Consider the following 27,931-nt stretch of genomic DNA (forward strand, 5'->3'; position numbering starts at 1 on the left):
ATCATTTTCATGCCCCCGCCCCACCAAAGAAACCCTGTACCCCTTAGCAGTCAATTCCCATTTTCTTCCTCCCTCCTCCATCCAGCCCCTAGCAACTACTAATTTGCTTTCTCTCTCTATGGATTTACCCCTTCTGGACATTTTGTATAAATGGAATCATACAATACATGGTCTTTTGTTGGGTCCCAAAGCATTGACCTGGCAAATGGGGAAAAACGGGTTGTGGGGGTAACACGTCTACTGCAATCATTCATATCAATGAACTACACAGTCAACCATCTTAGTCAATGACTTGTCGTTTTACAAAATGTTGTCTCTGATTGGCTTCTTTTACTGAGCATGATGTTTTCAAGCAGGTATCAGTAGCGTGTATCAGTGCTTCATTCCTTTTTGTGGCTGAATAATATTCCATTGTCTGGATCTCCCCCCTTCGGCTCTCCATGCATCAGTTGATGGACACATGGGTTGTTTCTGCTTTGTGACTACAATGAACAATACTGCCGTGAACATTCATGTACAAGTTTTTGTGTAGACAGATGTTTTCATTTCTCTTAGGTAGGTACCTCGCAGCAGCATTGCTGGGTCATGTAGTGTATTAGTGGGTTAGGGCTGCCATAACAAACCCCAGAGAAGGGGAAGCTTTAACAACCAAAATTAATTTTCTTACAGTTCTGGAGGATGGAAGTCCAAGATCAAGGTGTCAGCAGCGTTGGTTTCTTCTAAGGTCTCTCTCCTTGGCTGGTAGATGGCTGTCTTCCCGGTGTCCTCAAATGCTCTTCCTTGTGTGTGGGTCTGTCTTTTTCTTTTCTTTTTTTTAAATTCATGGGTATAGAATTGTTAGTGGCATTTTCTCATCTTTTTTTTTCTTTTTTCTTTTTTTTTAAAGATTTTATTCGGGAGGGGAAACAGGACTTTATTGGGGAACAGTGTGCACTTCCAGGCCTTTTTTTTTTTTTCCAAGTCAAGTTGTTCTTTCAATCTTAGTTGTGGAGGGCGCAGCTCAGCTCCAGGTCCAGTTGCTTTTGCTAGTTGCAGGGGGCACAGCCCACCATCCCTTGTGGGAGTCAAACTGGCAACCTGTGGTTGAGAGGATGTGCTCCAACCAACTGAGCCATCCAGGAGCTCAGCGGCAGCTCAGCTCAAGGTGCCGTGTTCAATCTTAGTTGCAGGGGGCGGAGCCCACCATCCCTTGTGGGACTCGAGGGATTGAACTGGCAACCTTGTGGTTGAGAGCCCACTGGCCCATGTGGGAATCGAACCAGCAGCCTTCGGAGTTAGGAGCATGGAGCTCTAACTGCCTGAGCCACCGGGCCGGCCCCTCCTGTTGTTAATTTTTAAATTTTATGTATGGGCACAGGGAAAAGAAATCTGGCAGAATCTATACCAAAATCTTAACTGGGTTCCTCTCCGGGCTGGGAGCTTGTGGGATTGTTGGCTTTAGCTATGTACAGCAGGTCCTCGGATGATGTTTTGTTCACTGTCGTTTTGTTACATCGTTGATGAGATGCCCTGGGAACTTAACTGTTGTTTATATCAATTAGCCTGTGGTAACATTGGTTTTATTTTACGTCGTTTCTCTTAAAGTTGCAGAACCTACTGACGTTGTAGCATCTTACCATATTGCTATATAACCACCGGCCGGACGTTCGTGGCTTCAAACAGCAATGATTAGTACCATACAGTGGGGTCACTGGGTGGTTCTTCTGTTGGTCTCACCTGTGGCTGCAGTCGGCTGGTGGTGGGCTAGGGCTGGTGGCCAGGACACTGGTTGGTTCTCCTCCCTGTGGCCTCTCTCCTCCAAGTCATCTTCATTATTCGGTAAGTGAAGCTTGAGCTTCCTTGCAAAATGGTAGCTGGTTTCCAAGGGAGAAGTGGGAGCTGCCAGGCCTGAAATTGACACAGCATCGCTTCCATTGCATTCTATTGGTCAAAACAAGTCACAAGACCTGGCCAGAGTCCCGAAGGAGAAACAGAATGCTGTTTCTCCCAGTGGTGGGAGGAGTGGCAGGCAGTACAGGCACAGGACTTGTTAGCAGCATCTTCAGAGACAACTGAGCACTGTCTGTTTTCTAGGGCATCTGTAACGAGCAAGGACTAGTATATTTTGTGATGGGAAAGATACTTTTAAAATAGTGTAATAAATTGTGGGAAGATGTTGGCTTGAATAAAGATGTACGGAGATAAATGAGTTCTGAGGATAGGCCACAGCTGTGAGGTCATTCTAATGCAAATCTGTGAATCTTCTGTGAACAACTGTTTTCAGACAGCTGGTAATCAAAGGATATAATGCAGTAACACGATGAACTAAAAGGGTGTATTTGTTTAGAAAGTCTTCTGTTGATTCCATTCACCTGGAAGTCCATGGTCTCTCATGACTGTGACACTAATCAAATTATTTTATGATACCCAAGGCATTCATTTTAAGTTTTGTGTAGAGCATATAAGGAATATTTGCTGCCTGAAGCCAGAGGGAGAGAATCAGGCCTGAATTTCTTCAGGGCTGGTCGACTGCTATCACAAAGCGCTTCCACAGCAGAAAAATGACAATGACCTTGGAATCTGTGCTCTAAGTACCGACAGCAGCCTTTCCATTTTCACCAGAAGACGGGCCCGAGCCTGAGCGAGGAAGAGGATTTACAAGGAGCTATGTGAGTGCTGGCTCAGGGCTGACACCAGGCAGAGACCCTAGGAAGTTTGACCAAGACAGGGCAGACGGTTTACTTGAATCTCCAAACACTTATTTGAATTTTTACAGGGACTTCAGATCCGTGGTGTTGGGCCACTGTTGCTAACTCAAATTTAGCGTTTGGTCTCATTCATCTCTCCAGTTACTATGTACTATTTAATATTGTTTGGTTGCAGTTTTAATTTTATGGATTCCACGTATCTCCCCCCCATACGTAATTATTTATATCCAAATGCATGATTATACACAGAGCATTCAGTACAGACCATTTTTTAAGCCTAAAAATAAAGTGATCTAGAGAGATATATATAAAACCCCAATTCTTGAATTTAGCTTTAATTGCGGTGAAAGTTTGTGGCAAGGTGGGGCCAGACTGTGCCGGTGGCCTGTGCTAAGGGTTTATCCTGAGAACACTACGGGCCATAGAATTGCCTAGAACAGGGGAAAGGCACCACCAACCCTCAACCTGGAAACCTCGGCCAGGCTGACAGAGCCTGAGCCCCACCTGGGCAAACGTGGGAGGGCCACTGCCTAGAGAGCTGTATGGGAGGAAATGAGGGGGCCAGGACAAGGCTGCCACTATGCCCTGGGTGACAGAGAGGACGGTGCAGCCACCCGAGATGGGGCTGGAGAGGAGGCGGTGGCTTGAAATGAGAGGAAAAGGTCAGTTTTAGACAGTGAAGGCTTTGCTCTATTCCTCAATATAATACGATTTCTTGTTTTTTTGTTACAAAAGTAATATATGTTCATTGAAAAAATTTGGATAAATATCAAAATCATAAAAAATTAAAATCAGCTAGGATTCTTCTACCAGAAGATAACTCCCATTGTCGTTTGGTTGTATACTTATAACCTGTTTCATAGATATAATGATATAAATGTAGCTGCAGATAAGGACATAGATACAAATGCAGGTAAGGACAGGGATATAGGTAAGGACAGACGTAGATACAGACATAGGCGTGTATGTGACAGTAGGCTGAATGCTGGACCCCCCCGCCCACTGCCCAAATGAGTATGTTCACATCCTAACCCAACCCTTGGAACCTGCAATTGCGACCTCATTTGAAAAAAAGATCTTTACAAATGTAATTTAGGATCTCAGATGACATCATCCTAGATAATTCAATTGGGCCCTAAATCCAGTGACAAGTGTCATTATGAGACAGAAGAGAAGACACAGAGAAAAGGGGAAGGCCATGTGAACACGGAGGCAGAGGTTGGAGCCAAGAAATGACAAGAGCCATGAGAAACGAGAAGCAAGGAAGAATTCTCCCCCTGAGCCCTCAGGTGGAGCTGTCTTAATTTTGGATTTCTGGGCTCCACAACTGAGAGACTAAATGTGCAGTTTTAAGCTACTCAGTTTGTGGGGATTTGTTCCGGCAGCCCCAGGAGACTAACACAGATGTGGACATAGATACACATAAGGACACAGCTGTAGCTGTAGCTATCCGTGTAGACATGGGTGTAATGTAAAGACACAGGTATCACTGTGGCTACAGATGCAGGCGGGCAGCGTCCAGACCATGAGGAAACCCTGATGAAGGAATGGAGCCGACCTGAGCTAACACCACTGCAATTCACTGATCGTGAGGTGGGTTCAGGGGCTCCTGAAGTGTAGCAGCGATATCCACATTCGTGGGGTACCTGGGAATATTGCAGCTTCTCATGTGGCTGAACTCTGTCTGCTCTGGACTCCTCACAACACGGACCCATGTCTCCTTCCCTTAGGACACTACACCCCGGTATTCCCCAGGAGGGTGTCCACACTTCCTGCAATGCCGCCACAGAATTAGGACTGTGGTCGCCTCATTCCTGCCCCGGGGGAGGCAACCAGGGTGCAAAGTGCTCACTAGATTCCACCCTCTGTCTGGTGTCATTTGCCTGGAGACAACCCCCCAGGTCTCCATCTCTGTGCAAAAAGGTGGGTCCAGGAGAGCTCCGACCTGAAACAGGAATCTCTCCGGAGGGCCCGGGCCAGGCAGAGCAGCCTGAACAGGATTCACTATTAACCTCTAGTGGAGAGGAAGAGGGGAAATGGTGGGAGCACCTCTGGTCTTCCTTAGCGGGTAGAAATGTGTTTTGTGCTGAGGTAAAACCTAAAGCTGGGCCTGCCGCAGGGTCTGCCCCGTGCACTGAGCACGAGGGCAGGTGGGCGCCCAGCATGCTCTGTAAACACTTGCTGACGGCCGGGCAGAGAAGAGGAGTTTCTTCCTGTTTCCGTGGACCCGGCCTCCCTGGCCCACTTGGTCTCTCCGTGTGCACGCCGTGCTGCTCATGGGCTCTTCCACCCAAGGCAGAACTCTCCCTCAGGAGCCCGGCAGACACAGGAGTTGCCTAGCTGGCCAGCTCCAGGGCGCCCCCGAGATGGGAGATGAGGTGGGTGGGACTTCGTGGTTTCCCCGACCCTCCGGATCTCCTAATGAAGTGGTCACCCCAATCCCAGTATCTCCACCATCCGAGACAAGCTGACTTACAATAATGACTTTATTTTAACATATTTAATTACAGACATAAAATAGCTGGGGAAGGGGGTGAGCCCCAGCCTAGCCCCACCCCGGGGCTGCCAGGAGGGGGGAAGAGGCGAGGCCTCCCTGATGACCCTCTTTTGGGGTCTTCCTATGGTGGGGCCCTATTGCTTTAGTGGGGGAGGGGCCATGCAAACGAGGGGGGCGGGGAAGCCTCTGCCCCCCACCCCCACGACTGGCCTCCCTCCTAAATGCCCGGATAGTGCCCCGACCCCAGCCTCTCCACCTCCTTCTTCTTTGTCCAGGGAGCAGATTCTCTGGCCAGCCCCCCACCCCCTCTGCAAACCTAAAGGGGAATAAATACAAATTTTACAAAGTAAAAGGGGGTCCAACGTTGCCCTGGGCCAGGCCTGGAGGCGGGGAGCGGGGACCCTGGCGCGCCGGCCTCACATCATGCCGAGCTGCAGGAGCGTGCTGGCGTAGGCCATGGGCTTGACGTCGGGATGAGGCTGTGAACAGACGCACACGGGGCAGAGACAGAGATTAGGCAGCTTCAGGGGAGTCTGTGAGCCCCAGGACGCAGGTGGCAGAACCTTCACCCCCTGTTGTCGAGCACTGTGCCCCCCGCCCTCCTGACCAGGCCAAGGCTGGGGAGACTGGGGACCCCAGGGGTGACTCACCACTGCTGTGAACTGGTGGAACTGAGGCCGCAGGTCAGAGCCCCGGAGGTGGATGTAGGAGGCTTTGTTCCCCATCTGGTCACTGCAGGGGCAGGGGCAGAGGCAGAGTGGCCATGAGGGGCTGGGGGACAGAGAAGGGCGGGGCAGAGAGAAGAGGGAGCGAGTGGGGGGATGAGGGAGAGACCGCCGAGGCTGGATGGCAAAGGCTTAGAAGAGGGAGACACAGGGACAGAGGCCACGACAGACACTGACGGAGAGTCGAGAACAGAGGGCAGGACAGAGACAGCAGTGGGAGAGGAATCCAGTGAAAGGGGGGCCCAGGCAGGAGGGGGTAAGGGGAATGAGGGCACAGGAACAGGGAGGGGGGATGGGATGGGCGGGGCACACACAGCCCCATGGAAGCAGGACTCTTGCCATGACCTGGGCTCCAGTCTGACTATGTCCTGCCTCTCACCCCCAGGAAATGGGGGACAGAGGAACACGGTAACTGCCGCCCCGCCAGGACAGAAGCGGCCTGGTCCAGAGCATATGCAACTTGGCAAGACAAGGGGCCTATCTGGTTTCTTCAACCAAAAAATGGCAAGGGACAGGGGATGCGAAGATAAGATGACTGAAAATGTGGCCCTTGTTTGGGTCCTGCTTGCAAATCAACTGAAAAGAGACATTTATGAGTCATGAGAAACAGAATTCCGGCTGGGCCAGGTGACGTTTTCTGAAGGTGTGACAGTGCTAGAAAAGAGTTCTTTCAAACACGCTGGGGCATCAACGGACGGAAGAGATGAGGCCTGGGGTCTGTATGAAAACTGCCCGCCGTGGGGGTGGGTGGGAGCTAAGAGCGACAGACTGGCCTGAGTTGGTACCTGCTGAACCTGACTGATGAGTATGTGGGCATTCATTATACTATTTTATCTGCTCTTATTTGTCTTTGGAATTTTCTATAAAAAGTAAAAACCAGTGGGCTGGGGGGAGAGGCCCGGCTGTGCGAAAGCAACGGGGACACACCAGTAGTTGGGGGCGGAGAAGACGGTGACGCAGCGGCCGCCATGTGCCACCTCATAGCCCTCGGCCTTGACCTCGTGGCTGCGGATGATGTAATCCAGCTGGTTCTCCTCCAGGAAGGCCTTGGTGACGTCGGGCCCAAACTGGCAGCTCACACCCCGCTTACTGACCGAGCGCCCATTCTGGGGAGACAGCGAGCTCAGGGTGCCTGTCCCCCCCAACCCCCTGCCCACATCCGCTGGCCACAGCTCCCAGGGCAACTGACCTGTGGCTGGGGGTCTGACCAGAGTAGGTCGCACATGGGACCTGGAAAGGAGTAGAGGGGACGTCAGGGACGGGCCCGCCTGCTTGGGGTGTGTGTTCAGACCACCGCCCAGACTGCGTGGGGGCTAGGCAGGAGTTACCCACTGCCGAGGGCCACGGGCCACGTAAGATGGGATTCTGAGCTGGCCACAGGCCTCTCGTCTGGGCAGTGCGCTGGCCTCCCCGATGACTTCCCCTACACACCCTGTTCAATCCATTCCGGCCTCACAGCCAGGAGCTTTAATCGACATTCAGATCAGGTCCCTCTCCTGCTCAGCCTTCGGTGGCTCCCATTGCCCAGGGAACAAAGCCCAAGCTCCTCACGCAGGCCTGAGGCTACAGGGTCTGGCCTTGTCAACCTTTTTAAAGCACTTCCTTGCTCACCCCAAATCACGGGCTGCCCACTGTTCCTCCCCCCCTGCCAAGCTCCCCTGCCTTAGGACCCACGTGCTTGCCCAGGAAGCTTTTCTGCACAGCAGCTGCCTCCTCCTCCTCCCCAATCAGCTGTAACGTGGCGTCCCCAGGCGGCCTGTCATGCCGCTCTATCCACACCCTCCACACAGTTGTGTGAGCACACGTAGGGGTGTGAATACTCTGCTGTCTGTCCCGCACTAGAACAGGAGCCCTAATACGTCCTCCAGGGGTCAGGAACTCACAAATAAACAGACGCCTGTGTGCTCTGGGCCCTGGACACTACTGTTCTCTTGCCAGCGTGGCCCCATGAGAGGCGCACGCCCCAAGTTACAGCCAAGGAACAGGCTCAGCCTTGCTGTCCTTGCCAAGGGCACAAAGCACATCTGGGGCAGGGCCGAGATCACAGCAGCTCAGATCTGAGCCCAGGCTGTTCCTCTCGCCTGGAGACACCAGGCCCTGGGAGGGAAGGGGCTGTCACCCAGCCCGCCCGTCACCTGAATCTGGGGGCTGCCGATTCCGCTCGATCTTCCTGATATCGTCCAGGGTGACGCCGTCTTCACTGAACAAGCCCCCGTGCATGATCTGGGGGTCAGGGTAGGGACAGTTGTGTGAGGGGAGGCGCCCGCCATACCCCCACCCTCCGACTCGCTTCACCAGCATGCCTGCCCACACGTGACCCCTGTGGGTGGGAGCCCGTGAGGCTCGACTGCTGTCCTCACCAGCACTTTGCCATTGATGCACTGGGCCAGCGGGAGCCACTCGAACACCTCGCTGAAGAGCTCATACATCTGGGCAGTGTACTTGGCCTTCACCTCGCCCTCGAAGCCATAGATCTGGTTCATGTTGTCCGTCTCATGGTTGCCTGGCCAATAAGAGGACAAAGAGAGGCCTCAGCCCCCCACTGCCTGGTGCCTGGGGGCCCAGGGAGGCCTGCCTGGCGGCCCCAAGCCAGTAACATTCACGCCATCAGCTCCGTAGCCCCTCACAGAGACCCGGTGAGATGCAGACACTGTTTTCAGTCCATCTTCTGGAGGAGCACACCAGCTGAGAAGCACACATGGGCACATGGCCACCAGGCTCAGGGGTGGCCCCGGCCCCAAGTCACCATGGGATGGGGGGACCCCTTGCCCCTGTGTGCCTTGGGTTCCCTCTTGGAGGACCTGTTGTGCCTTCCAGGCTGGAAATACCAAGGGGGGAGATCTTGATATAAAAAATGGGCTCACTGCAGAGCACCTGCTGCGGGCCAGCCCCACGCTGTGCTTCCGTCTCCCCACACACAACCTCCTGCCTCCCTCCCGGGACCCCGTGTCTGCTGAGTCTGGATTGTTCAACTCTTCAGTCGGAGCTAACTCTTCGGTGCCTCCTAGAACGAGGCCCACAGCAGGGGCTTAGCAAGCATTTGCCATGGGCCAGGTGTGGCTCCGTGAATGCCGAGGCTCGCCAGTGTCAGCGCGGGCCCTGGAGCCGCCAACCCAGCGCCTGCCCCCTCCCTCCTCCCGGCTCTCCTCCCTCTCCCGCTGCACCTCCTGCTCATCTCCCCACCTCTCAACAGGCAGGTCCTCCCGGGGTGGCCTTCACTCCCAGGGGAGCCGATCTTGCCCAATACCACATGGTCACCGAAGAATGCAAACTTTACAGCCCCCAGGAGTCCTCCAGACATCTCTTCTCAGTCTCACAGCCATGTGCAGAGCTGAGCTCACCTCCTGGCCCTCACCCTCCTCTTCTGGTCTCCCTGGATGTCAGTGGCAGCAACAGCCCTCCGTTGCTCCAGTTAAAACCCCGGAGTACCCCCTCTGGCCTGTTCTTTCTGCATCCAACCCACCAGCAAACACTCGGGGCTCCACCTTAAAGGACCCAAACCCAACCCCTGCTCCCACGCGGCTCCAGCGTTACCACGTCTCCCTGCTCCCACCTTCAGCCCTTGGTCTGCTCGCCACACGGAGGCCTGAGGGATCCTGCTGACAGCCCAGCCAGCCCCCGACCTCCTCTGCCCAGAGCCCTCCCAGCCCCGAAGTCCATCCAGCCCACATCGCCCTTTGTGCAACGCCCTGTGTGGAGCAGCCTGCCGGCCTTCCAGGGCAGCAGCCCTGCGCACGATCTCGGTGAAGGCCGAAGGAAACACAGCTGTCTCCCCACAGTACAGATGAGAAAGCAGAGGCTCAGAGGAGAAACAAGTGCCCGCCCAGAACCCACTGCCTCCCTGCTCACCTCGCAGTAGGTGAAAGTGATCTGGATACAGGAGCTTAAAGCCGAAAAGGGTGAGGATCACTTCTACAGAGAAGGAGCCACGGTCCACAAAGTCGCCATTAAATATCTGCCCTGCTAAGGAAAACAAAAACAGGGGGCTACTCCCCCAGTCTCTCCACACCCCATGGCTCCTCTCAGTGCCTCCCTAGGAGCAAGGATGTCGGCAGGGCTCAGGGGATCGGGGCTTTTGTTTCTTTCCTTGCTGTGTGGCTCTGGCCCAGCAGCTTGGCCTCTCTGAGCCTCAGTAGGATGTACTGATGTCCTCAAGCTCACCTATTTCGCAGGGAAACTGATGGTGGAGGGGGAGATACCAGGTGCTCAGCCTGTTTCAGCTCTCCCCCAAATACAGCCCCAAAGCCACAGGGGAAATGGGACACGGACCCTCCCACCCAATACTACACAGGCCTGGTAGACCTAACAGTGGCCATTTATCAAGCAATTATAACATTAGCAAATACTTACAAAGCACTAACTGTGGGCCACTGGACACTTTACAGGTATTACGTCATTTACTCCTCTCAATAACCTGATGAGGTACGCCCTGTTATTATCCCCATTTTGCAAATGAGGACACTGAGGCACTGAGAGGGGAAGAACCTGCCACAGTTACATAGCTGGGAAGTGGCAAAGCCAAGAGGAAACCCAGGTGCGGGCAGTGCCAGGTGCTGTTGTGTAGGCTCTTGCAGCAGCCCCATTTCCACATGAAGAGAAGCTGGGGCCCAGAGACTGCGCCACCTGCCCTGGTCACACAGCACGTGGGGACTGGCCCTGAGCCTGGGGCACCCACATCCTGGCGCCTGAGCAACTGCTCAAGCGTCTCCTTTCCCAGGTTCAGGCCTTTTTCTCTGCCGGGGGGTCCTCTCCAAAATCCAGGTTTGGGGAGGGGTTTGCGCTTCTGAGGAAGGATACATAGGGGTTGGTCTCCGAGGGTAAACCGTTGAGTTCAAATATGTTGAGGAGGTCATAGAACTGGCCATGGGTGTCCCCACACACTGTAATCTTCTCTGTCTGGAAGAAAAGAGGCCACCGGAGAGGGAGGGGCCCAGAGAGAGACGTGGGGAGGGGGCAGGGAGGAGAGGAGGGGCAAGAGGTCACAGTAGACCGAGAAGAACCATGCAAAGACACAGGCAGGGGACAGACATGAAGAGGGTGGGACAGAGACCGAGAGGCCAGGAGAGGAGGGACATCCAAGGGGACAGACACGGGGTGGGGGGAGAAAGAAGGCAGACCAAGCCAGGTGGGTCTGTGAGTTTCTGAGCTCCGTGGCCCCTCCCCAGCCAGGGAGCCCCCACCCCTGGCCCACCCACATACTGCCCCACAGCGCGCACCTCTTTGAGTGTGGTCTCCACGAGCGTACTCAGCTTGGACAGGACCTCTTTGACCTGTACCAGAATCTGGAAGGCAGAGCAGGCTGTAAGCAGGACGAGCTGGAGGGCCTACCCGCTACTCTAGCCCCTGCAGACCTGCTGGGCTGAGGGTGAGGTGGAGAGAGGAGAGGAATGGGCAGGGGAGGCCCAGAAAAGTGGGTGCTAGGCCAGAGGTGTCCCCCAAACTGTGATCCAAGTGGCCTCTGTGGCATTTAAACACTGGGGTTATTTCGTGAGAAAACTGAGATTCTTAGTTTCTCTCAAAATAATCAGTATCATGAAGAAATATGTGGATGAATCTAAATGTGGAACATTTTATACAACAACTGGCCTGGACACGTCTAAATATCAGTGTCATGGAAGAGTTTCCTCCAAAAGGCATAAGAATGTTTTAGATGAAAAGAGGTAAAAGGCAGGTCATGTGCAATAGTTGATCCTCCAATGGATTGTGGATTTGAAAGAAATAGCTAAAAAGGATGTTTTGGGAAAACTGGGGGGAAATTCAAACATGTAGATAACATTAGTTTTTACTAGTTGAAGATGACCTTGACAATGTCATGTATATTTGACAATGTTTCCGGATTTTACAGATGACCTGTGGACTGTCTGCATTAGTCAACATTATCATGTCAGTGCTAAATTTCTCAGGTGTGACAACTGAACTGTAGTCATGCAGGAGAATGTCCTGTTTTTAAGAGATACAGGTCATGATGCAACTTATTCTCAAATGGTTCAGAAAAAAAGACAAAAGTACGTATATATACACATGCATATGTATGTACAAAAACAAAGTAAATGCGTCAGAATGTCACTAGTTGGTGACTCTAGGTGAAGGGAATGGATGCTAATTATACTGCTCTTTTGACTTCTCTGTAGCTTTGACAATTTTCAAAATAAAAAGTTGGGGAAAAAATAAAGCGTTAAGAAGTAGATGTCCACTTCTGGCGAGAATGTAGAAAGTTATAAGACTGCCACTCTCGCCCTAATAATGAGAAACCCAACAAAATCAAATAAAAAAAAACAACGCATCTGAGATCTGAGGATACCAAGAAACCTAAACTAATCCAACTGTAGCCAGCAAGAGGCCCTTTCCTGGGGGAAGAGGCTGCTTTCTCCCTGGTCATCTTGGCAGAGTGGTCGAAGGGTAAGACCCACCAAGGCTGAGCGAGGGAGGAGAAGCCAGAGGAAAGTTCATGCTGGGTGTGGGCTGGCGGGGCAGATGAGCGCCCCAAGGAGCCCCAGCCACAGAAAGCCTCTGCCCTCACCGCCACCTCTCTCCCCCAGCCATCATGGCGCCCAGGTGCAGGGCAGGATGGGGGAGACCTCCTGATGCACAAAGTGGGGGGCAAGACTGGAGAGCAGAGAATTTCCAGCAACCCACAAATCTGGCAGTGGGCCTGGAAATGAGAGCGCTCCCACAGTTCCTAAAGCTGGAGACCTCACAACATAATGTCCCTGGCAGGGCAAGTCTGCTGAAGGGACACCAATTCCGGTCTGAAAACGCCGAGAGCCAGTGGTGAACCAACGCCAAGCACAGCTGCACCGGAGTGCAAGTGAGACTGACAGAGCCCCTCACACTCGCGGCCTGACGGAAGAAAACCCTGCCAGGTCCTGCAGAGATTTTCATTATCTCAGTCTCTACTGTTCTTTTACACAAAATGTCTGGCGTACACTAAAAAAAATTATATGACACATGAAGAAAAGACAACAGAAGCAGACCCAGCGATGACCCAGATGGTAGAATTACCGGACAGAAACTTTAAAGTAACTCTTACAAACATGTTTAAAGATCTCGTGGAAAGGGAGACAACATGCGTGACCACACGGAGCAGACAGATTTAAAGTATTAAAAAAGAACCAAATGGGAATACTAAAAACAAAAATATATACATAATGTCAGCAATAAAGAGCTTGCGGTGCCCAGCATAGTGCCGGCTCAGCGGTGAGTGTCAGCTACCGTTACTCCCTCTCTCCTCGACCTGCCCTGTGTGGCTTTGTTTCGGCACCGCCAGCCGTGATGCTATCCTGGGGTCACAGGTGTGTGTAGCCCCTAACAAGTGTGTTACCTGGTAGGCGCATTTCCTGTGCAGTTTTTTCTGGTCCTTGTACCACTGCATGAGCTCCTTCATGAAGGTGATTGTCACTTTGCCGTCCTCAAGCTTGGGCCCGCTGTACTCATCCTCGATGGCTGGTGCGTGAATGGGGAAATGAGTCCATGGCTACAGGCACTGTGTCAGTGGGAAGGGGGCCCTGGCTCCCCTCCCAGGCTTTGGGCAGACATGGGTCTGGACGCTCAGGTTGAGGTGGGGATGGAGTGAAAAAGGATCGCAGTCCCCAGCCAGCCCGGCCAGCTCAGCGGCCCTTTCCAACCTCCTCGTCTAGTGTGTCCCTTCCCCCCTCCGCCTACTTGGTTTTACAACACTTAACACTATTAATTCGTTGGGTAACTAATCACCTCTCCCCACTAGAACATCAGCTCAATGAGGGCAGGGACTGTTCTGTTTACAGCTGTGTCCCCAGTGCCTTGAACAGTGTTTGACACATAGTAGGTTCTCTATAATTGTCTGTGGAATGAATGACTGAGTCATCTGAATGCCTAGAGGACTCAGAGACAAACAGGACACGGGAGGCCCTTGAGGGGTGGGTGCTACTGCCAGGGGGTGGGGCAGCTGGTACAGAAGCTGGGAGGGAGCTAGGCTTGGGTGGGAGCAGGGGACCCCACATCTCCACAACTGGCGAACTCAAGCTCCAGTTCTGGACTCTGGACTTCCCAAGAATGCAGGACGGGAGCAACAGACAGCGGCCTGGGCTTGGGGACCAGAGGCTGCCCCTGAGCCCCACCTCACCACCCCACAGTGTGCACAAAGAATGGCGCAGCCCACGCAAGGCTGTGGACTGTTCTGGGCTGGGCACGGCAGGGCACCCAGCCCGACTCACTCATGCTCTCGATGTCCAGTGAGTCCACGACCGAGCGCTTGTGCTCGTCGCCCGCGATGGCCCGCTCGAAGGCCTTCTGCTTCACGACCTTGTTGCATTCCTGGTATTTCATTTTGGCATCCTTGTCATGGGGCTTAACCTTCACCACCTGGGCAGGCAGGTGGGCAAAGGGAAGGAACGGAAGAAGGAAAGGGGCATCAATGCTCCAACCAAGGAGGGGCAGAGAGCAGTCAGGAGGCAGGGAAGTTGCCGCTGCCATGGTCGGCCCGGCGCTGGGCTCTGTGAACGCTGAAGCCAGACCTCCTGGGGCCGCCGTGCACCAGGGGTGCAGCCCTGGACACGTGTCATCTCCAGAACTCAGTTCCTGCACCCCAAAACCAGACCTAACATTGTGGCCCACACAGGGCTGCCGTGAGGGGTAAATGAGGGAACCCACACACGAGCTCGTAACACCGTGTTTTCCCAAAAATAAGACCTACCCGGACTATCAGCTCTAATGTCTTTTGGAGCAAAAATTAATATATAAGACCCGGTCTTATGTTAATTTTTGCTCCAAAAGACGCATTAGAGCTGATGGTCCAGCCAGGTCTCGTTTTCAGGCAAACACGGTCCATCTTAGCTCTGCCTATCATTAACACACAACCGCCCCGCCCGCGGAGCACACGCTCAGCTTCGGGTTTCTTGCTGGAACCAGAGCAGGCTAAGGCACACTTGACTGATATTAGTCCAGTCAACTCCAAGGTGGGTGGGGTTGGAAGACAGCGTGTGCTGGCTCTAAAGCCATGATTAATAGCCCAGACCCCTCCGAAGGGCACACGATGCCTTTGGATGACTCAGACACCTGGAACCTCAGTTTCTTCATTTGCCAGGGCTGCTGGGAACAAGTAATGAACACAGGGCTCAGAAGGCACAGCCAGCGCTGAGTGGTGTCACGTCCTTTGCTCGACCTTGGGTTTTCGGGGAGACCCAGGACAAATGAGTTCCCTCTGTTTCCTCCACTGAAGGGAGGTGGAGACGGGGCCACAGATCCAGGCCGCCTGGGTTCACCCCCCTCTCCCCCCGCCAGTCGTCAGTGGTGTGACCCAGGCAGGTGAGCCTGCCTGTCGGTGGCCCAGGTTCCTCCTGGTGAGATGAAGTGGAGAGTGCTACATCCGACGGCTGCTGTGAGGACTGAATGAGGGAAAACTGGGGAAGAGCATGCAGTGGCGCCAGCAAGAGTCAACCCCACGGACAAGTCGGCAGCTCCTCATGGCCCCCGTCACAGGTGGCTGTGCTGATTAAAGTAGCTCCTACGCAGAAAGCACACGGCTTTGCTTTGGGACCCAGGAAGTTCTCACTAGAGGAGCCCATCGCCTCCACTCTCTCCACCTTCTGTCCTGCTTCCTAAAACCTCTGATCCTCCGAGCTCAGAAGCAGACAGAGCTGGATTCAGATCCCTGCTCTGCCACTTACTTGCTATGTGGCCTTGGCCAAGTGACTTCAGCCCTCTGAGCCCCAGACAGTTCTCCTTACATGTTACTATCATGGTGATGAGCGACCCCCACAGCTCCTGTACAGGGGACAGACAGGGGTGGTGCTAGGGCTGGCCCTCAGGGGTGGGGATGCCCCCTGGTGGAAGGCCTGGCAGAGTGAGTCAGAAGCCTGTTCAAAGGCTCCGAGGGTTGGTGTGGCTCACCCACCCTAAGAATGGCTATGCAGACCACGAGGATGGCAGAAAGCTGGGTCTCAGCCAGCGATGGCTTCCTCCCTGTCTGGGCAGGCTCAGGCTGGAGCCTGGCTCTGCCTGGGCTGTGGATGGTGCGAGGCTCGGGAGGAGGCAGCACCAGACATCCTCTGGAGTCCTTCCAAACTGGGAGAGGTTACGAGTCCACACCCCGTGCTAAAGTCCAAACCAACACTTGGCCTGGCTCCCAAGGGCCTGCTTTCCGTTTGCCCAGCGCTGCCCAGCCAGACCGAGCTCCCAAGTCCCCACATGCACCACTCCTCTCACTTCCAGCCCCAGCAGAGGTGGCCCCTGGCTCAGAACACATCATTCCCACCTCCAAGTCCTTTCTAGCTCCATCTCCCTTCCCCCAGGCTGGGTCGGCACCCCTTCTGGGCACCCCCAAGCCCCTGGATCGCCTGGCCAACCTTGAGCACTGCTTTTCCCCATTGGAAGGTGGCCCGCAAGGGCGGGGCCGAGGCTGTGTCCCAGCAGTGAAGGAATGCCCCGAGTGGATGGACAAACCACTCAGCATTTCAACCCAGCCAGTCCTGATTCTCAGAGAGCTCACAGCTGGAGTGGAAGATGGGCACAAACTCTGACACCAGGAAAAGAGGAGCGCGAATGGTAACAAGAGACAAGCAACAGTATTACACGGCGGATTTTCTGAGCACTTAATACATGCCTGGCACTGCTGTAAGCAGCTGACTTGCTCATTTTACCCTTAAAGCAGCTCTATGGGGTGTTATCACAATTCCCATTTGATGGATGAGGAAACTGAGCCCAAGAGGTGAAGTCACAGACCTAAGAAGCCAGGATTCCATTCTCTCCCTGTCTGAGCTCCTGATTTCCACCTCACATCCAGATGTTGTCCCCCCACTGCCAGCTGCCACTCGTCCCCACAGCACCCTGTACCCCCTCCAGGAAGGCACCGTGGAATGGCGATCACGAGCCCCTGCTCTGGGGTCAGGCCTCTGGGTTTGAATCCAGGCCTTCCCGGGCAGGCAGCTCCACCTCTCGAGCCTCCTTCAGCTTCCAGAAAATGAGGAAGGTGCCAGCGAGTGTGGAGGGTGGTGTGAGAGTTTTACAGCAGGCCCGTCGCAGGGCCTAGCAGCAAGCCAGTGCTTGTGCCAGGGCCTGGAAAGGGGAAGTGGCCCTGCCAGGCTACCACGCCTGGGGACGGTTGTTTGCTCCAGACCCTGGCGGGTCTTCAGGAGCCGAAGCCCACTGGGTCAGAACTTAACACTGGACGTTTAACAAGTAGTATCAGGTTTAGCTCAACGTCAGTCTCCTGACTGTGATATTTATGTAGTTATGCCAGCTACGTCACTGGGGAAACTGGGAGAATGGGATCTCTGTACTACTTACTTCCTGCAACTGCAGGTGAAGCTACAATGCTCTCGAAATAAAAAAGCTGTTTTTAAAAGGTATCTTCAGCTGGGAGAGCTATCAGGCAGTAACTGCAGTGCTCAAATAGATGAAATGACAACACAGGTTTGCAATCCCTATGTGAAGCCATGGGGGCTGCATGTGTTTGGGAATTTTCTGGATTTTGGAAAGGTGACACAGTACACACGCTCTATGTTACATGACACCCCAATAGGTCCGAGTGACACCTGGTCATCACACACACTTCCGTTTCCGCAGCAGAATTGCCACTCACACCATGTGGGAGCAATCCAGACCATCAGTGGCCTCTTATTAGTTCAGGTCAGATTTTGCCACCAAATGAGTTGCCTGAACTTTCCCAGAACAACTGTGGTTTTCAGGACGGCTTGGGCGTGAAAGCGAGGGTGAGACACTGGCGCCGAGCGGCAGGAGCCATGCCCCAGGCCGAGAGCTCCCGGCCTCAGGGGCCTCACATGACAACGGTGGGTGGCAGTCCGAGTATCAGGACAACCTCCGGAGCTGGATACGCTGGAGAGGGGCACGCCGGCGCGAGGCACAGGCGGCTGGCACGAAGCCAGGTCTCTAGCGCAGGCACTGTCTGCACCATGAGTCTTGGGCACAACGCTAGGGTTCCCCCCCCCACAGGTTGAGACCCTCTAGTGAATTAATTTAGTCACAACCAACATTCTTTTTATAATAAAACAGAAGAGAGGCCGTTGGAGTACACTGCCTGAGCTAAGGGCCAGGGGCTGTGCCAGGAAACTTTTGCCCGTGGCACACATCCAGGGGTCAGAAGCCTGAGTCTGGTACCAGGCTGTCACTTCTGGCTGAGGGGCCTCAGGGTAGGGACCTACTCTCTGGGCCTCACTTTCCTCATCTGTAAATCAGGGACATTCCCCACGGCGCAGGGTTGTGAAGATCACAGGCGTTACTACGGCACGAAGGTCCCCGCCGCGCCAGGCCCTCGGTGAGCCCTGTACTAGGCGTCAGGGCGACTTCCTGTTACTATCGTATAGCCATACCTTCGGTGTACTGGAGCTTGTACGGTCTTGCAAGGTGAAACGCATTTCTACCTGACTGCACTGGAAGAGGGTGCAAGAAGAAACGCAAACGCAAACCTATTACAAACCAAACCCCACACATCCCAGACAGGGGTGGGGAATGCAGAAGGAGCCCTCCAGATCGGGCTGGGGCCATGTGACCACCTGAGTTCCAACCACACACAGGAAGGAACACAGGTGGAGTCTTCTGACAAGAGGACCCAATAAAAGGGTGGGGAATCCTGAAGCAAGGGTCCCTCTGAAAGGATTAGCTTGGAGGTGAGGGTGGTGGTGGGGGGAGTCAACAAGGACCTATGGAAAGGGGAGCTCAGCTCCTGCTGAGGGTCCAAGGCTTGGCCCTGGATGGAGAGCAGAATGGAGACACCTTAACAAGGTCCTGCAGTGTACACAGCGCTTCCTGTGAGCGAAGGGCTCTTCCCCCAGCACCCCCAGAAGAAAGCGCACCAAGTGCTAAGTGGGTGCAGGCAGGCCCTTCTCTAAACGTGCTGTTCTCATTTCATCCTCACAAGCACGCTGAGGACGGCCTACTATTCTCCCCCTTTCACAGACCAGGACACTGAGGCCGGAGAGCCAAGGGCCTCTGAGCTACACAGCCCGCAGCTGGGCGTCCTGACCTTGGAGCCAGTGCCCCCCACTGCACCAGTGACTGGCAGACGGTCTGACTCACAGTAAGAGATACACATCTCACATCACAACCAACACACATCGGCATTCACCTAAATGAAAAAACAATATATACACTTCCTCCAAACAATGAAGGGTTTTCTCTATTCTATCTGATGAAAACAGAAGTGCTAGGCTCAAACCATTAAACTGACCGCACGGCCCACGAACAGTTTCAAGCCCGGCCTCTGGGTTCCAGTCCCAGCTCCGCCACTCCTCTGCTAGGTGACCATGGAGGAGGGGCTCCCCCTCTCTAGACCTCAGTTTCCTTCCTGTAAAATGGGTTGAATTCATGCATGTAAAAAGCTCACAACAGAGCTAGGCCCAGTGAGCATGCAGATGAGGAAACTGAGGCTGAGAAAGGAAAGGCCCTTCACCCAAGAGCCCAAGCTGCTGAAAGGCACAGCCTTCGGCGGGCTTGTCTGTTCAACCAAGGTCATGTCTTGGCACCACCTCCAAGGATGCCATGATCTAAGCGGGGCCCTGGACACATCCTCCGTGAAACCGGAGCATGTCACAGGATGGCTATGGAGGGTAGGAGGTAGATTCTGGATGGGCCGCCACCCCTGGATGATTCTGGGTGAGCCTGGCCCCTCTGCCCTGCGCCCACAAAGCCTGATGAGACAAGTCAAAATAAAGAATGGTGGACGGCCTGCAGGCATGAGGCTGGCCCAGGCCCAGGCCCAGGCCCAGGTGGGCAAGGCTCTCAGGCTCATGTGGGGCCTCCCCAGTGCAGCTGGCAGAGCCCGCACAGGGAAATGGGCCACGATGATTTAAATGCTGGGTGTGGCCCCACCTCAGGTCAGTCCAAACAAGCTGTGGATCCTGCCACCAGCCCTGCACGACGTCACAGGCCTGGGATAAAGCGCAGATGTTGCATAGCCACAAGGTGGCTGGAACTGACCACCTCAGCCTCACGGAGTACGTGGGGCTGGCCCACTCTGGGCCAGAGCTGCGACAAGAACCCCTGCGACACCCCCGTGCTCAGGGCTCTTCTCCCCCCCTGCTGCCCCCTCCTGGAGCCCTAGGAAAGCTGTCCTCGTCCAACCTCCACTGTCCTTCTGGGTTACTCATTACTGAGCCCTCCGGCCCCACTGACCTTTACTCACACCACCTCCCCAGGGCCCCACAGCCACCCGGGGTGGCGACTCCTCCTGTCACCATTCTCCAAATGAAGACACGAGGGACATGGACGGTTGGCCAGGGAATGGCTTGGGAGCCCAAGCTTGTAAGAACGGTTCTGCTGCTCCCTCCTTCGTCCTCCCGGTGTCATCCCAGGCCCCCCGGTCTCTAAATGATGCCCCTTCATGCCCCTGCCCCCACCCTGACACAGGTGGCCCTTGGCCCAGGGCTCGGCTCATGTCTGCACTTGGCCTGAAATCCACCCTGCACCCTGGGCCAGTGGCCAGCAGCCAGCGGGCAGTCTGACCTGGCTCCCTGCAATGGCAGCCTGTGGCTCTCAGCATGCCCGCCACCCCTCCCTACACAACAGAAGCTGCTCGGGGTGTGCGGTGAATGAAGTCAAAGGAGGAAGAGAGGGTGTGTGTGTACTGGGGGTAGAATAAGAACTTATTCCACACACACTGACTGGGCCCCTGCCGGGTGCACCATCCCAGTAAACAGAACACATGAAACCCCGACTCCCAGGGGGCTAACTCTCAGAAGCGGGGGAGACATGGGCTGGAGGGTCCAGCTGCCTGGGTTTAAATTCCAGCCCTGCCATCCTCCCAACTTGCCAGCTGCTTGCTGGTGGGCAGGTGACCTGACCCCCTGGGCCTCAGTTTCCTCATCTGTACACTGGGGGTAACCACTGTTCCCACCTCACAGGGCGGCCGCAACGACTCATTCAGCCCGTTGTGTGAGGCGGGAGCGTGCTCTGTGCGTCCTTACCGCCGTCTCACCGTCAGCAAGATCCCAGTGATGGGAGGGCAGGCGGAGGAGAGAGCTAGAGAATTCCCACTGTGCTCTAGGTCCCGCCCCCTTACAACACCTCCCGTTGCTGTCCCCTCAGCCTATCACCCATTCCATCTTCTGCCAGCACACATCCTCCTCTGCAGCGACTGTGTTCACCCAGAGTCAATGTCCCGGGTTTGAGTGAGAAGCTCCATCAGCAGAAGGGCAGTGTGGCTCTTCCCCAACAGCAAGAACCACAAGTGAATGGTTACCGAACACGGGCTTTGCGCCAGGAGCTGTTCTAAACACGTCCTAAGCAGAAACTTATTTATTCTTCACAACAACCCCTAGAAGCAGGTCTCACTGTTCTCCCCATTTCACAGACAGGGAAAAGAAGGCATGGAGAGGCTAGGGAGCTTGTCCAGGTAACCAAGTGAGCGACGGCACAGCCAAGACGTGAACCCAGTCGTGCGCTGCAGGCCAAGGGGCCCCACAGGCATTTGCTGGGTGAGGGGGAGCCGAGTAAACGGCTGAATGGCCTCCTTCCACCCCCCGCTCCAGGCACGCACGGAGGCCGGCCCTCCCTGGCCGGCCTCACCACCCTCGGCAGCCACCTGGCTCAGGTGCTGGAGCTGGCCCACCCCGAGGCCCGGCTCACCGTCTCGTAGTCGCGCAGGGCAGCACGGAACTTGCCCAGTGCCATGTTGCTGGCGGCCCGGCGGTAGTAGCCCTTGATGTACTTCTTGTCGATCTCAATGGCCCGCGTGGCGTCGGCCAGGGCGTAGCCATAGCACTCGGTGCGCAGGTAGGCCAGGCTGCGGTTGCCATAGTAGATGGCATTGCTGGGGTTCAGCTCGATGGCCTGGCTGTAGAATTTGATTGCGTTCTCGTAGTCCTTGGCTGTGGGGAGGGAGCAGGAGGCGGCATGAGGCAGGGCTACCAGCAAGGACAGGCCCTAGGCTGCGTGTTGGCCCTGCCTCCCCGTTCACAGATGGGGAAACTGAGGCCACAGCCGAGCTCAGAAATGTCTCTTCAGCCTGTCCCTCTTCCCTGTCCCGACTGTCCCACGCCAGCACAGGCTTATCTCCTCAGGTCCAAATCCCCAGGACCCCCAGGTCACTTCCACACACCTGCCACCCAACCATGACCCCTCCAGGCCGCAGACTGGGCAATACTTCTCCCAGGACTCATGAGGGTCTTACTGAATCCTCCCCACGGCCTGGAGAGGGCATCTTACTGCACGCCAGAGCTGTGAACCAGGCCATGTGAGTCTGCCCTGAGCCCCTGGGGTGTCCAGCCTCCAAAGCGAGTAAACGAGCCCAAAGAGGGGGCCTAGTAGGAGAACAGGAAGTGGGCAAGGAGAAGAAACCTACTTAAGACTCAAGGAGAAGGGGACATATCAGCCAGGACCCAAAGAAAGTGACAAACCAGAATAGAGAAGAGTGTTCCTGTCAGAAGGAACAGCAGGTGCAAAGGCCCAAGGGCAGGGCGGGGTGAGGGGAGGAAGAGGCTGGTGTGGCTGGAGCAAAGCGAGTTAGGGGAGGGTGGGAGATGAGGGCAGGGAGACTGGCAGAACAGATCCTGAAGGCCACAGCCACAGCCGGGTCTGGACATGAATGTTCTAAGTGTGGAGCGACAGGATGTGGCATCTGGCCAAGGGGAAAAGGGAGATTTTATTTGAAATGAGCTATGCCGTGCCCTGCGTTTTACATCTCGACCCGTGGAATCCTCCCATCTCTACGGCATAAGCATCATCTGCCACTCACTTTACAGATGGGTCATGAGGTCTTATTCAAGGTCAAACACTCAGTCTATCCCTGCAGTCAGGCTGGGGCCTCTCCCAGGTGGCCACCTGACAGGCAGGAGACCAGAGCTTACCAGAACGGGGGCCATGACGTGCCAGGTGCCACTTGGGGCTCTTGGTGTATGAATCACTTCACTGAACCCTCACCAACAACTCCAACAGTGGTTGCGTTAGCCTCGTTTTCCAGATGAAGGGACAGGCTCAGAGACGGAAAGCCTATGCTTGAGGTCACACAGTAAGTGGCAGGCAGAGACCCAAATGCCCCCACTCTCACCTTCCACGTGAGGTGGCCTCTGGGTGGAAGCCTGGCTCAGGGGCAGGTGGCCGGGGCCCCATCCCTGGCTCTGCCTCTTACTAGCTGGGTGTCCTTGGGCAACTTACATACCCCCTCAGGACGAGTTTCAGAGAGTCCTACTAATGTCCTGCCTAAAATGGGGATTCCTGCCCTAACTCCCACTTCACTTTTCTCCAGAGCCATCTGCTAAACCATCAGATCTTTTGTTTTGTGTGCTTATAATCCACCTCCCCAATTTCAACCTAAGACCCATGAGGGCAGGGGCCCTGTTTCTCCCTTCTCTGAGGACACAGCACCCCTCAGCCCTATCCTCCTGGGGCTCACAGTCTGGTGGGGGGCAACATGTAGATCCGTCCCCAGAAAGTGATAACCCAGAGTGTTATCTATCTGAGGCAGCCAGAGGGAATGTGGGAGCTAAGACCCAGAGGATGAGAGTGAGTCAGGTGAAGAAGTGGAATGGAAGAGGGTTCCAAACTCCACGAATAGTTCCTGAATGAAGGAATGAAGGAAGGAAGAAATGAAGACAGAAACAGGAAGACAGACAGACAAACAAAACCAACCCTAGAGAAAGGAGAAGCCAGTTCCTGGGGAGATGGCCAGGGACGATGTAACGATTCCTTTTGCAGGCTAACATCTGGCAGTCTTTCAAATGGCCTGATGCCCTCTCCTTCAGGAAGCCCTGCTTGACCCCAGGCTGGGGCGGGTACCCCTCAGGGCTGTTCCAGCCCCTGGTCTCTTCTATCCCAGCCCTGCCCACTCTGGGTTGTTACCCTTAGGTGACAGGTGTGTCCCAGGGACTGTGAGCCCCGGAGGGCAGGCCCAGGACTTCCCAGAAACAAGCATGGGCAGGACCAGGCAGCCCAAGTCTGACCGACCCTCCCTGGGATGCTAGTGCCTTGGAGAACTCCTTCCAGCCTCCAGGCGGGGTTCCAAAGGCCAGCCGGCCAGCCCACTGACAGGTGAGGTGCTACTTGAGTGGCCCTCTGATATGCGGCGGGGAGCCTGGTGTCTGAGAGCCTGACAACCTGCTCTGCGGGTCCAGACCCGAGACCCCCCAGGAAACAGCCTCCCCTCCCTGAGCCTCAATTTGCTCATCTGACATGCGGAATCACAATCAGCCCGACCTCACTTGGTGGTTGTGAGGGCTAATGAACTCAAGTATGAAACATGGCTACAGCAGATCCTTGTAAAAGAAGCGAATGAACGGCTAAGCCAAAGGAAGAAATGAATGGAGCAGAGGAAATGGGAGGGGCCTGCGCGTCACACATTTGCCCAAAGACACCATATCCCAGCCCTCCTCCTTTACAAATGAGTGCATTTACTACTCAACAGTCCCCAGTTTACAGATGAGGAAACTGAGGCACAGAGGTTACATCATTTGCCCAGGGGTCACACAGCAGGGAAGAGGAAGCAATAAGATTTGAACCCAGGCAGCCTACGCGCTTAACCATGTCTACAAACTCTTAGACCTGGAGGCCTCCTTGTGGGTTAAATACAACCCCTCCCGTTTTACAGAAAGGGGTACTCAGAGATGATCCACGCTCTGCTCCAGAAGTGATCCAGCCTTGTGGGGGGAAGGTGGGCAAGGGATCTTCCAAGTCCCTGGGGTCCCCCTTCACGTGCAGGGGGCCAGGCCGGCTCTGGGTAAGGACTCTGCACGTGGGAGCCAAGCACGTGGTGAGGAAGGGGGATATCCGGGCTCTGCTGCTGCACATTCTGACCTTGGGCAAGTGGTTTCACTTCTCTGAGCCTCAGCTTCCTCTATAAAACAAACAGGGCGGTCCCTCCTTCCTTGCCTCCCAGTGCCCCAGGGGAGGATTAGACAAAGCGCTGTACCTGGCCACCACAGGGGCTCAATTAAGGGGAGCTGTAATTACCCTTTTTATTGTGACTCCCATCGACCTGAGGCTAGGCTCTGTGCCTGCCATACAGAGAGGGGCCCGGACCAGGAGGGGAATTCTCCTCTGTGCCAGCTCAATGCCAGGACCTCTGGCTGCCTGCCCGGCCCCAGGGCTCCTGAGAGCTCTGATCCCAGGTCCTGGGGAGCAAGGGACTCCTCCCAGTGTTTTCCAGTTTCCCAGAATTCTTCCCTTGCCTCGGCACCAACCCCATACATGTTGCTCCTCCCAAGCCCCATTCCAGGGACAACTCCACCTCCTGGGCCATCCCTCAGGTAGAGACTGGGCCTTGTCCTGGACACCCCTCGACCCCTTAGCACCCCAAATCAGGTAGTCACCAAGTTCTGTCAAATCAGCCTCCTCAACATCTATCTCTTAAATCTACTCATTCGCTCCCCTCCCTTCAGCCCCGCCCTGTCTGGCCTTCATCTTCTCCAGCTCAGGTTCCCGCCCCAGCCTCCTCCCTGGCCTCCCTGCCTCCACTCCTGCCCCTCCAGGGCGTCTTTCTAAAGCACTAACCTAACCTTGTCCTCTCCCTACTCAGAAGATCCTAGCGCCCCAGAACCCTGAGCAGCAAGTTCAGGCTCCTCCCTGCAACCTCACCATAAATGACCTCCCCTTCCTCTTACACCCAGCCCCACTCCCCTCCTGGGTGCACCTCTGGGCCTTTGCCATCTGTTCTTTTTGCTTGGAGTTCCCTCTTCCCTCTCTCCAGGCCACCTCTTCATTTCCTCTCTGAAACACTTCTTGAGTCAGTTTCTGTCTCTCCAGTCTAGTTGGCAGGACCACCCCCTCTCACCCGACCACCATTCTAGTCTCCTTCCTCGTCTCCAGTCTGGCCCTTGCGTCCCATCTCCGCAAGGCAGCTGGGGGATCTTTTTCAAATACTAATCAGACAATGTTGCTCCTCTCTTAAAACCTCCCATGGCTTCCTACCACCCCCAGAATGTACCTCCACACTCCCTGACCCGGCCTTCAGGGCGTTACCTCCAACCCCGTGACTCGCTGGCCCTACCTCCTCCTTGTTCCCCAATCTGACAAAACTTTCCCACTCTTTGGATCCATCTGTGCTCTCAATGAAGACCCACTCTCCTCTAGGGCTCTAGATTCATTCCACCCCCTCCCCTCTCTAGGGCGATGTTGCTGCAAGTCTCTCCTCTCCCTTGTAGGGTCAATGCTCCCTCTCCATTGAACCACACTCTTAGCCTCTTCCATCCTTTAAAAACAAAGCATTTCCCCTCCCCTTTCTCCACTCCCCTTCAGAACCGAAATACTCGAAATGCTTGTCAACACTTGTCGTCTCTATTTCCACACTTTCCATTCACTCTTGGGTGCCTCCCATCACTCCTCAGAGACTGCTCTTGTCAAGGGTACCACCTCGGTCCTGGAGCCCCATCCAACGGTCAGTGCTGGGTGCTCATCTCAGCAACATCTGGCGCAGGGAACAGCCCCCACCTGCTAAAGGCATTTGCTTCTCTCATCTTTCCTGACACTTTTCCTGATTTCCCTTCCACTTCACCGACCACTCCTCCTCAGCCTCTTCCTCTTCTGTTCTAAAAATTAGAATTCCTCAAGGTTTCCTCAAGGGCCTCTTCTCTTCCTAGGTGACCTCACCCATTCCCAGCACGTTCTATACCATCTATAGGCTGATCACGCCCAATTTCTTCTCGGAGTCTGACTGGCCCCTCTATCTACCCAATGTCTCTGCTTGGATAGCTGAGTAAAATCCAAGCTAGTTTTTGCAATGACTTATGAAACCCTACATGACTTGGGCCCCTTCCTAAACCCATCTTGTATCAGTCTCCTCACTACCTCGCTAAAATTCCAGCCACACCAGTCTCCTTTCATTTCCTCCCTCTGGGTCTCTGCATGTGAGGCTCCACCCACCTGGAACACTCTTCAATTCTCCTCGAATTAAATGCCTTCTCCTCAGTAAAGCCTGCCCTGACCACCTATCTAAAGTAGCTTCCAACCCTTACTCTCTACTTCACACTCTGTTGAGGTTTTTTCCAAAGCACTCATCACAATCTCTAAGTATTTTATTATTTATTTGGGTAGTTTCTCAATGTCTGATTCTCTTGCTAAATCACAAGCTGTTTTCCGGCCGGGCTGCATCTGTCTCATTAGCTGTTACATTCCCCAGAGTCTAGCACAGGCCTTAGAACATAGCAGGTGCTCAATAAACAAGTTGAATGAATGAATGAATGCATGCCCCCACACATCTTTCTCTTTCTCAAGATCCTAAGTCATACTATTCTTGGGATTCCCCCACCTCTACTCCCAGGGCCTCCCACACATCCCTGTTCCCCGTGTAACCCCAAGTCTCCTATTTAATTGCCTTCCATTCTAATGATTGCTCCCCATCCCCATGATTCCTTACTCTATTGGGGCTGACTCCCCTAACCCCCACTTGGTGTCACTCACCTGTCTCCCCACTTGGTAGCGCCATCACTCACCCGCCCCATGTCACAACTTGGTAGCGCCCTCTTCAGTTCTCACCATAAGCTAAGTACCTCAGGGGGTCTCTCATATTTGGTCGAGCCCTCATTCCCGACCCCCTCCCGCCCACACTTGGTAGCGCCCTCCTCAGTCTCCCCACTTAGTACCCGCTCCGTCCGCCACTTCTAGGTATCATCCTTTCTCTCAGAAGCCCCCTCTGTCACCCCTGGGTAGAGCCATCCTGGGCCTCCCCACGCCTGGTCACTTGGTAATGCCTGGCCCGTGCCCAGGCTGCCGCTCCGCGTTGCCATGGTTCCGCGCGGGCCCGGCACCCCTCGACCTGGGTCGCTCTCCATCCCCCCCTCACTCTCTCCCGAGCGGGCGCACCTTTGAAGTAGTCGTTGGCCTGCGTCTTGAGCTCCTCTGCCCGCTTCAGAGCGCCATCAGCCGGGGGCTCGTCTTGGGGGGGCTCAGCACACTCAGCCCTCTCACCCTCCGCCATCGCCATGCCGCAAAGCGACCCCCACCCTGGCAACGGCGGCCAGCGGCACCCGGCTGAATCGTCGCGAAGGAGTGCCGAGTTGCCGCTGCCGCACAAGTGTCGTAAAGCGCGGGCCCCGAAGGCGCCCTTCGCGCGCCTGCGCAGGACCCTTTCGCCATTGAGCGCGCGGAGGACAAGGTGACCA

At 54.9% G+C, this 27,931-nt stretch overlaps 1 protein-coding gene across 1 annotated transcript; it reads right to left on the reverse strand.

The window, feature by feature from the left end:
• Nucleotides 1–5,155: 5,155 nt before the first annotated feature.
• On the reverse strand, nucleotides 5,156–27,837 carry PPP5C (protein phosphatase 5 catalytic subunit). Its single transcript, XM_019752609.2, has 13 exons — nucleotides 27,633–27,837; nucleotides 21,468–21,709; nucleotides 14,102–14,249; nucleotides 13,231–13,352; nucleotides 11,126–11,191; nucleotides 10,707–10,805; nucleotides 9,759–9,864; nucleotides 8,270–8,412; nucleotides 8,045–8,132; nucleotides 7,099–7,139; nucleotides 6,837–7,015; nucleotides 5,835–5,916; nucleotides 5,156–5,663 (listed from the first exon to the last, which is right to left on the reverse strand). The coding sequence occupies exons 1-13, from the start codon at nucleotides 27,751–27,753 to the stop codon at nucleotides 5,601–5,603; spliced, it is 1,500 nt and encodes a 499-aa protein (XP_019608168.1). The 5' UTR covers nucleotides 27,754–27,837; the 3' UTR covers nucleotides 5,156–5,600.
• Between the last annotated feature and the right edge of the window lie 94 nt (nucleotides 27,838–27,931).

The sequence above is a fragment of the Rhinolophus sinicus genome, linkage group LG11 (assembly GCF_036562045.2).
Source record: "Rhinolophus sinicus isolate RSC01 linkage group LG11, ASM3656204v1, whole genome shotgun sequence".
Taxonomy (NCBI): Eukaryota; Metazoa; Chordata; class Mammalia; order Chiroptera; family Rhinolophidae; genus Rhinolophus; species Rhinolophus sinicus.

Coding starts and splice junctions, on each gene's coding strand:
- PPP5C (XM_019752609.2), bottom strand. CDS start 27,753: ATGGCGATGGCGGAGGGTGAGAGGGCTGAGTGTGCTGAGCCCCCCCAA. Junction 13,353..14,101: donor ACTGGACATCGAGAGCATGA/GTGAGTCGGGCT, acceptor TTCACGCACCAG/CCATCGAGGATGAGTACAGC. Junction 5,917..6,836: donor TTCTCCGCCCCCAACTACTG/GTGTGTCCCCGT, acceptor CTGCCCCTGCAG/TGACCAGATGGGGAACAAAG.